This window comes from Acomys minous (genome assembly GCF_964271855.1).
Source record: "Acomys minous genome assembly, chromosome: 10".
In the NCBI taxonomy this organism is placed as follows: domain Eukaryota; kingdom Metazoa; phylum Chordata; class Mammalia; order Rodentia; family Muridae; genus Acomys; species Acomys minous.
Window position 1 is genome coordinate 72525171 of NC_140491.1, and position 10406 is coordinate 72535576.

The 10406-nt window shown below is 44.5% G+C and overlaps 1 protein-coding gene across 1 annotated transcript; it reads right to left on the reverse strand.

The window, feature by feature from the left end:
* Positions 1 to 1836: 1836 nt before the first annotated feature.
* Positions 1837 to 2466, reverse strand: LOC311606407 (small ribosomal subunit protein uS8-like). Its single transcript, XM_084797733.1, has one exon. The coding sequence runs from the start codon at positions 2291 to 2293 to the stop codon at positions 1901 to 1903; it is 393 nt and encodes a 130-aa protein (XP_084653859.1). The 5' UTR covers positions 2294 to 2466; the 3' UTR covers positions 1837 to 1900.
* Between the last annotated feature and the right edge of the window lie 7940 nt (positions 2467 to 10406).

The window sequence follows — 10406 nt, forward strand, 5'->3', positions numbered from 1 at the left end:
TGATAAACCCAGAATTTTAATTTTTTAAATAGCTGGGCATGGTGGTACACACCTTATTCCCAGCATTTGGGTGGCAGAGGCAGGCAAGATCTCTAGGAGTTTGAAGCCAGCCAGGGCTCTGTGTAACATAGAAACTCCATCTCAAAACAAATTAAAAATATAATAATTGCTTTCTTTCCCTGTGTGCCTAGCCAGCCTTAGAGAAGTAAGATAAAACAAAACAAACAATTGAATACTAGGTGATCTGCCAGACTTCATTAATTAGATGTGTTAGATTAAAAAAAAAGCGGTAACTTCATAGATTCAAGACCAGCCTGGTCTATATAACAAATTGCCAGCCAGGGATTCATAGTGAGACCTCTTCTCAAAAAAAGGAGGAGGAGGAGAAGAAGGAGAAGAAAAGAAGAAGCCATCACCTAACCTGGTAGCTTTAATCCCAGCACTTGAGTTGCAGAGGCAGGCAGATCTCAGTGAGTTCAAAGCCATCTTTCTCTACAGAGTGAGTACCAGAACAGCAAGAGTTACACAAATAGATCTTGTTTCAACAAAAAAGATTTCTGGGTTGGGGGGCTGGGCAGGTGGCTCAGCGGTTAAGAGCACTGACTGCCCAATTCCCAGCACCCACATAGTAGCACACAGGTGTCTGTAACTCCAAGATCTGACACCCTCACACAAACACACATTCAGACCAACCACCAATGTCCATAAAATAATAATAAATAGCCAGCCTGGTCTACAAAGCGAGTGTAGGACAGCAAAGGCTACACAGAGGAACTTGTCTCGAAAAACCAAAAACAATAAATACATAAATAAAAAAGAAAAATAAACTATTTAAAAAGTTTTTCAACGTAGTATGTATTTGTTGTGTGTATGTATACAGGTGCACATATGGAGGTCAGAGACAACTTGTAAGAATTTTTCTCCTTCCCCCAGGTAGATCCTGGCGTTAGAACTCAGGTCATCAGACTTTTCAGCAAACACTTTAAAATTCGGAGTCATCTCTCTCCCTCCACCCCCCACCCCCGCCACACACCCCCTCCCCTTCTTTTTATTGTTGATTTACTTGTTTATTTGCTGTGCTGGGGATTGTACCCAGGAAACCCAACCCAGAGCCTCGCACATGCTATGCACATGGCTCTGTCTACTGCTAAAAGCCACATACCCAGCCTGACTTGTTTAAATCAGTTGTTAGTTCCCGAAATCAGAGAACCCCATGTCATTCACCATTGTTAACCTGGAACCTGATTTACTACCTAGAAGAAATAAAGAAGGGTTTGACTTTTTGTTTGTTTTGCTTTGTTTTCCAGACAGTTTCTGAGGTCCTGGAACTCACATGGAATTCACTGTGTAGACCAGGCTGGCCTCAAATTCAGAGAATCCCCTGCCTCTGCCTCCCAAATGCTGGGATTAAAGATGTGTGCCATCACTGCCCAGCAAAACAACACTTATCTTTTTTTGTTTTGTTTTGTTTTGTTTTGAGACAGGGTTAATATTTATCTCTCTTATTTGCTTTGTTTTTCATGACAGAGTTCTGTGTAGCCCTGGCTATCCTGAAACCCACTCTGTAGACCAGGCTGGCCTTGAATTCAAGAGAACTGCCTGCCTCTGACTCCCACATGCTGGAATTAAAGGTGGGAGCCACCAATACCTGCCTGAGTTTAGCTTTATTTATTTTTTTTCATGTTTTCAATATTTATACCAACCCTCAGCTAAGCACCACGAGACACCAACACAGACATAAACATCCTGAGCTGGACACAGCACACCAGCCAAGTGATGGTGTGGTCACAGGACTGTCTCTACTTCAGTCAGGACAACCAGCCACTGTGCTGGATGGAAAGGTTCAAAAGGACTCAGCCCAGCACAGTCTACGGAGGCATTTTATTTATGTGTTACATCTCTAGAAAAAGAATCCCAGGATTTTCCCTCCTATGTGTTTTTGTCTTGCTTCTTCATGGTCCATGATGCCGGCTGTGGTTGTCAGTACAATGAAGCCAAACTGACAGGACGGGTGCAGATTGTTCTGCCATTTTTCTAGGTCCTTAAATTGCACATCAAATCTAGGGCTGATCACGCCACACTTGCTCAGCCTGCCTGTGAGGTTCACAACAATTTTCCCAGCTCTGTGGTCGTCAATAATCTCAAATTCACCGATGTAGCCATGCTTCATCATCACAGTCAGGAAGCGGACGATGACTTTGGAGCACGGCCTGATGAGCACCTGGCGTTTGCCTCTCTTCTTGGCATTGTTGATGCTCTTGAGAGCATCTGCCAGGACATTCATGTGCACCATGGTGACGGCGCGGAAAGATGGCGGAAAGAGGAGCTTTATTTATTTATTTTCATTTTTTGAGGCAGGGTTTCTCTGTGTAGCCCTGGATGTCCTGTACTTACTTTTGTAGACCAGGCTGGCCTTGAACTCACAGAGATCTGCTTACCTCTGCCTCTGAAGTGCTAGGATTAAAGGTGTGCGTCACCACACCTTTAAAAGCTTTATTATTTTTAAAAATTATTTGTGTGCATTACATCTGTGTACATGAGTACAAGTGATCAAAGAGGCCAGAGGCATTGATTGAGCCCCTAGAACTGAAGTAATAGACAGTTGGGGGCCACCTGACATGAACGTTAGAAACCAAACTTGAGTGAAAGGGCAATATTTCCTTTTAACTACTGAGCCATCTCTCCAGCCCCATATATTTGACTTTTCCCCCCCCCCTTTTTTCTTTGATTTTTTTATACAGGGCTTTTCTGGGTAGCTCTGGCTATCCTGGAACTCATTTTGTAGACCAGAAATCCACCTGCCTCTGCCTCCTCTGAATTCCACGGGCAAATCCACACACAGGCACATACAAAAAAATTAAGTGTTTGAAAAATCCATAGAGATAAATTCTACACCAATGTGAATTTCCAGGTTTCGATTGGAGGAAACTGAGGGGGACGGCACTGGACCCCTGGAACGGGAGGTAGGATGGCTGCTAGCCACCGTGTGGGTATTAGGAACTGAACCTTGGTCCTCTGCAAGAGCAGGAAGTGATCTTACCCTGAGCCTTTGTTCCAGCCCTGAGGAGACGCATTTATTAATCAAACTCTTCCATTAAAGCACTGTGGAAGACTCAGTTTTATTTACTATTGTGTTTGTGAGTGTGTGTGTGTGTGTGTGTGTAGGCCTTCGGGGGTCAGAGGACAGTTAACAGAACTTGGTTCTCTCCTGCCACCTTGTGGAATTCAAGGATCAAATGAGATCATCAAGTAACAGGCCCCCAGACCTTAGCACAACTGACTCCATGATGGAAGTACCATTCAGGCCATAACTCAGCATGTAGACAGCACCACCTGCCAAAACTATAACAAAGGCCTAATCCATCAAAGCCAACACTTCTGGGAATCTCTAAATGACTAACCTTGTTTTTGGCTTCTGTAGCTCCGCTTCTGCCTAACTGCTCTTATTAACTGAAGTGTGTCGACCCAGATCATGACTTTTGTGCTTAGATGCTCATCCTGGTGCATTTCAGACAAGCACTCTACCACTGAATAACAGCGCCATCAACTTGCCTTTCTTTTTCCCCCTAAGACAGGGTTTCTCTGTGTAGTCTTGGCTGTCCTGGACTCACTTTGTAGACCAGACTGGCCTTGAACTCAGTGATCCACCTGCCTCTGCCTCCTGAGTGCTGGGGTAGCTTGTCTTTTTTATTTTGACTTTTTTTTTTGCTTCTTTTTCTTTATTTTGACATTTATTTAGATCTTATTTTATCAGTCATGGCTATCACACAGAGAAACACTGTCTCAGAAAAAAAAAACAACTTTATTTTATGTTGGGTCCCCTGGAAATTAAGTTATGGACAGCTGTGAGTCACCATGTGGGTGCTGGGAATTAAACCCAGCTCCTCTGGAAGAGCAGCCACTGCTGTAGACTAATGACCCATCTCTCCAGCCCCATCTTGCTTCTGTTTTAGCGTGAGGTACATAAGTGTTATTATTCCTTATCCTTACTGCTATGTGTATGTAGTTCTATCCCACTTTCAATTCTGAATAGTAGACAAGCCAGGCATGGCAATTATTGCAACAATCCCAGGACTCTAAGGCAGAAGGGCTGCCTCAGGTTTAGGCCAGTGTTGGTTACACAGTGGGTACCAGCAAGTGGACAGCGGGGGATAAGAGAGTCCCCAGATGTTCAGCTAGACTGATGAGCACATTAGCAAATGGTCCCTCCAACCACATATACACGGATTCAACTAAAACCTAAATGATACGGAAGCCTAGTGAGCCCACCCCAGCTTAGCGTTATTACTGATGGAAATGTATTTTCTTACTCATACGAGCACAGATAAAATTACTAGATAAAGGCCTCTACTTTTTTTTTTTTTGAGACAGAGTTTCTCTGTGTAGCTTTGGCTGTCCTAGAGTAACTTAGTAGACCAGGCTGGCCTCGAACTCACAGCGATCCGCCTGCCTCTGCTTCCCGAGTGCTGGATTAGAGGCGTGCGCCACCACACCCGGCACAGCTTCTATTTCTTTATCAAAATACTTGTAAACTATGCAGCTGCTTTCTGTCCTCTCAGCTTGTGGTTAAAGATAATAACCGACACGGTAGAGGTTCCATACCAAACTTTGCAGAGCTAGAGAGATGGCTCGTTGGGTAGGAGCGGGCGCCGCTGGAAGAAGGTCCTATTCTATGCCCCCACATAGCAGCTATCAGTGGCCTCTTCTGGCTTCCAAGAGTCTATGTAGTGCACAGACATACATGCTGGCAAAACATCCTATGCATAAAATAAAAATAAACTTAAGGGGCTGGAGAGATGGCTCAGCAGTTAAGAGCACTGGCTGCTCTTTCAGAGGACCTGGGTTCAATTCCCAGCTCCCACATGGAAGCTCACAACTGTCTGTAACTCCAGTTCCAGAGGATCCAACACCTTCACACAGATACACATGCAGGCAAAACACCAATACACATAAAAATCAACTCATTTAAATAAACAAACAAACAAAACTTAAAATCAAACGTGTCAAGCATGGTGGCAAACAACCTGTAATCCCAGCACTTGGAGAGGCAGAGGGAGGTGGATCTCTGTGAGTTCGAGGCCAGCCTGTTTACAAAGTGAGTCCAGGACAGCCAAGCCTACACAGGGAAACCCTGTCTCGAAAAACAAAACAAAAACAAAACAAATTAAACTTTTCCAACCTCTTAAACAGCAATTTAGGAGATGGATGCAGGCACATAAGGTCATCCTTGGCTAGTCAGAACCACAGAGTGAGAGACCCAGCCCCAAAAAGCAAATGGGCCGGAGAGATGGCTTAGTGGTTATGACTACACACTGTTCCTCCAGAGACCCTGGGTTCTATTCCCATGTTAGGTGGTTCACAGCCACCTGTAATCCAGCTCCCGGGGATCTAACACCCTCTTCTGGTTTCCAAGGGCACCTGCACTCATGTGCACAGACACAAACACAGACACAGACACACAATTTAAAATTAATAAAGTATGCCAGGTGTGGTGGCACACGCCTTTAATCCCAGCACTCGGGAGGCAGAGGTAGGCGGATGACTGTGTGTTCGAGGCCAGCCTGGTCTACAAAGTGAGTTCAGGATGGCCAAGGCTACACAGAGAGACCCTGTCTCGAAAAACCAAAAAAAAAAAAAAATTAATAAAGTATAAGTCAAACAACAGTAAAATCAAGTTTCCATGGCTTAAAAGTTCAAATCCCAGGTCCACAAATTCTGAGGTGTGTGATCCCTTGGGCAAATCTCCTGGACCTTCCATTCCTAAGTTCTAAATGGTGGAAAAATGCTTTCATAAGAATGAAAAGAAAAAAAGCTGGGCGCAATGGTGCATGCCTGCAATCCTAGCACTCGGGAGGCAGAGGCAGGATTCCTGTGAATTTGAGGCCAACCTGGTCTACAAAGTGAGTCCAGACTAACCAAGGCTACACAGAGAAACCCTGTCTCAAAAACAAAACAAAACAAAACAAACAAACAAACAAGCAAGAATATAAAGAAAGCTGAGCATGGTGACACATGCCTTCAATCCCAGCACTTACGAGGGAGACAGTGGCAGGAGAAGTCTCTGAGTTTAAGGCCAATCTAGTCTACATAGGGAACTCCAAAACAGGGCTACATAGAGAGACCCTGTCTCAAAAAACAAAACAGCAGCTGGGTGGTGGTGGCACACACCTCTACTCAGGAGGCGGAGGCAGGAAGATCTCTGAGTTCAAGGCCAGCCTGGTCTATAGATGTAGTTCCAGGACAGCCAAAGCTACACAGAGAAATGCTTTCTCAAAAAACCAAAACAACAACAAAATAGTAAAAAAAAAAAAAAAAAACCCAGCGTACTCTGATCATAGTGGTTAGCTCTTATAACACCTTTACCATTCAGAAAATAACTTGTATTTTTGAATAATTTTTGAATTTTGGCTTCTTAGGAAAAAAACACAGCAATGTTATAAGAATCTGTTTTCATTTTAATCCCAGGTGTGGGGATACTGACTATGATTTGCTTAGTGCTCTGGTGAAGGCATGTTTTTTTCAGCTGCAGATAGTTTCTGTGATTGTATTATGTTTGGAATTCTAGGAACTTTTCAGAGAGTATATAAATGGTAGGTCCAGCAGGGCCACATGCCTGTAATCCCAGCACTCGGGAGGCAGAGGCAGGTGGATCTCTGTGAGTTCGAGACCAGCCTGGTCTACAGGAGTGAGCCCAGGACAGCTAAGGCCACACAGAGAGATCCTGTCTTGAAACACCAAACCCAAACAAACAAAAGCAAAATAATCAATCAATGAATAAATGCATGCATGCATGCTAGGTCCCCATGATAGGTGGTGTGGGTTGGTTGCTTGGTTGTTGGTTATAGTTTTTTAAGTAGTCATGTGCAAAAAAGAAACAAGAAGAAATTAGATATCCTGACGGCAAGGATCAAACTTGCCCCAAGGAACTTGATGCCCCTAATCAGTAGGAAGTGGTCTAACAATAAAGTCACCCCCTTTCTTACCCCTGACTTTACTCAGTGATCTCTTTCCTTTCCTCTCCACCTTTCCCCCGGCCCACCCAGTGTTAGGGGATTGAAAGAGTAGAAGAAAAACAGAGAAGAGTAGAAGAAAGAAAAATTCACAAATAGCAGTGGTCAGTTACAACTTGTCTTTGTACTTATTTACTGCCACGATGATTGTGCTTTAGAATATGCCATAATATGTGCTACAGAACACACAATATACTTGAATTTTATCTACTTTGAATTTTGATCTTACTATATAGACTGGCTACCCTAGAAGTCAATCTGAAGACCAAGCTAGCCTTGAATTCCCAGGAATCTACCTCACTTGCCTTTGTCTCCTGAATCCTGGGATTAAAGGACGGTTATATATAATTACACATATATGCATGTATGTATATGTATATATGTATATATTCTTTTTAAAACAACTTATTTTATATGCATGGTTATTTTATTTGTATCACATACATTCCTGGTACCTACAGAAACTAGAAAGTATTGAACCCCTGGAACTGGAATTGCAAATGGTTGTGAGGTGCTTTGTGGGTGCTGGGAATCAAAGCTGGGTCCTCCGAAAGAGCAGTCCTTTTAACCATTGAGCATCTTTCTAGCTCCATTTGGCTTGGATTTTAAAGAAGACTACAGCTGGACATGGTGGCTCATGACTTTAATCACAGCACAGGGGAGGTAGAGGCAGAGAGATCTGTGAGTTCAAGACCAGCCTGGTCTATATAGCAAGTTCCAGGACAACCAGGGATATAGTATACATAGTTAGCAACATCCAGTCTCAAAAAAGAAAAGGATCCTATAGCCACTGACTACTTAACTCTTTGAAAGTTAGTCAGATAGCCTAACTTGGTGACATACTTATAGTCCCAGCACTTGGGAGGTAGGGCAGGAGGATAAGAAGTTCAAGGCCAGCTTTAACTACAAAGAGTACTGGAGATAAGCCTGGCTTACACGAGAAGCCATCTAACCCAACCCAACCTAAAATGGAGTTAGCAGGGTGTGTGTGTGTGTGTGTGTGTGTGTGTGTGTGTGTGTGTGTGTGTATCAGAGAGAAAGAGAGAGAGAGAGAGACAGACAGACAGACAGACAGACAGACAGACATAGAGACAGGGAGAGACAGCTAGACAGGGAGAAACAGAGAAAGACAGAGAGACTGGGCACTGAGACTGACCTTCAAGTGTACTAGGCAAGCACTTTAACACAGAGCTGCGTCTCCGGCTTCCTTTTCTTTTGAGCAGGGTTTTTCACTGAATGTCCCAGGCTGGCCTTGAATTCCCTCTTGTAGTTCAGGCATGCCTTGAACCTGTGATCCTCTCGCCTCAGCCTCTTGAAAAGCTGGGGTTACAGACCTGTGCCACCAGGTCTGGCTCAGATATTACTTTTCTAAATGTTTAAAAAAATTGGCTGCAAGCATTTCCTCCATCCATCAAGTGAGGACAAAACTGAGTTTTGTGTTTTAGTGGAAATCAATATGCTTGAAATGACATGAAGTTGAAAGGTGGTCAAATAGTGGTTTTGGTTTCCCCACCCCTTTGAGATAGGGTCTCAATATGCAGTTCTGTCCTGACTCACTCTGTAGACCAGGCTGGCCTGAGATTCACAGAGATCCCGTCCCTCTGCCCCCTGAGTGCTGGGATTAAAAGAAGGTGTGCACCAGTAAGCTGGGCTTAGTGACTTCCACCTTGATGCTAGACTGATGCAACCCAAAGGAACATCCATGTTATGACAGTATTACAAGCCTTACTGGAAGAGTTGTATGATGCAACCTCAGTAGCAAGGATGGAGTTGACTGACTCATTGGCATAACCCTTGAGGAACGAGAAAGGAGAAAATTCCTGAACACTGACTCATAGGCTCCCCATTTTAGTGAACTGTGGTGTTTCAGTAGTATTTGTACAGTGTATTTACGAAGTTCAGAAAACATTTAATAGGTATACTGAAGTCATTTCCTGCCTGTGATAATGTCATAAGTATCCTCTATAAGCACCTGGGAGGCCGAGATGGTAGATCTGAGAGTTCAAGGCTAGCCTAGTCTACATATTAAGCTCCAGGACAGGGAATAGATGTCAGTTGCCTAGCACACACGTTGTTTTGGGTTCAAGTCCCAACTGGGCATCGTAATGTATGCCTATGCCTGTTGCTCTCCGTGTTTAGGAGGTATAAGCAGAAGGATCAGGAGTTCAACTACACAGCATCTGAGGACAGCTAGGGCTACACGAATCCCTTTATTTATAATTTATTTAATTTTATGTGCATTGGTGTGAGGGTGTCAAAGCCATTAAAACTGGAATTACAGACAGTTGTGAGCTGCCATGAGGTTGCCGGGAATTGAACCCGGGTCCTTCAGAAGAGCAGACAGTGCTCTTAACCACTGAGCCTTCTCTCCAGCCCACTCCCTCTCTTTAAAAAAAAAAATAAAAAATAAAATAATAAAAATAAACCAATAGCATAAGCTATGGAGTAAAATCCACCAGGTTTTCGATTCTATCTCCACCACTCACCAGTCAATGATCATCCTATCTACTTAATCACTTTTGGTCTCTGTATTCTCTTTTGGAAAATGGGAAAATCCTGCTAAGAACTGAGCGATTAGGACTAAGTAACACATGGAGTGCTCTATGGAGGGTCAGTGGCTCTATGACAGTTGGGTCCTGTGCACAGTGCCCCGCCTCAAAACAGACAAATGAAACCAAACAATGAAGCACAGAATAAGTTTAAGTTGTAGCTTGTTTTTTTTTTTCCCAACATACTATTATTATACAATAGTAAAGCATCAGCAAGGCAATTCTTTTTCTGTCTGCTAAATGCCTTTAGCATTATCAGACCTGTTCCAAGAGTCAGGGTAGGATGGTGTCAGAAAGGGATGAGGAAGAACTTGTACGAGATAACCTGGGTCACAAATGGACACGCTAGACAAGGATAGGGCAACATTAAGGGGCGACAAGCAAGAGAGAGAAAAAAGATACACCCTTGATACTCGTAGCCGCACTGGAGAAGCGGGCTCAGGACTAGGTTACAATTAGCCAGGCCAATCCTGGGAAATGGAGAATTATTTAGAAAGGCCTAGGGGTGAAGGTAGAACCCAGACCGGGCCCCCGCTCACGACGCACACAGGTCGGGTGAGTTACATAGGGCCTGGACGCTGTGACACCCGAGAACGAGTCAGGCTGGCCAAGGGCAGAGAGACGCGTTCCCAGGCGCACACGGCATCCCAGCTGAGGCCGGGCAGCTCAGGACCGGAGAGAACCGAGGAGGAGAAAAGGTCGCCTACTGCTTCGCGGGGTGAGGATGGCGGGGGCTTGGGGGGCAAGACCCGACTCCCACCGGCCCGTGGGAACTGACACGCAGCCCCAGCTCCAGTCCCCCGGGGGCCCGGCGTGAGGGGAGGCCCTGGACAGTTACCGGCGGAAA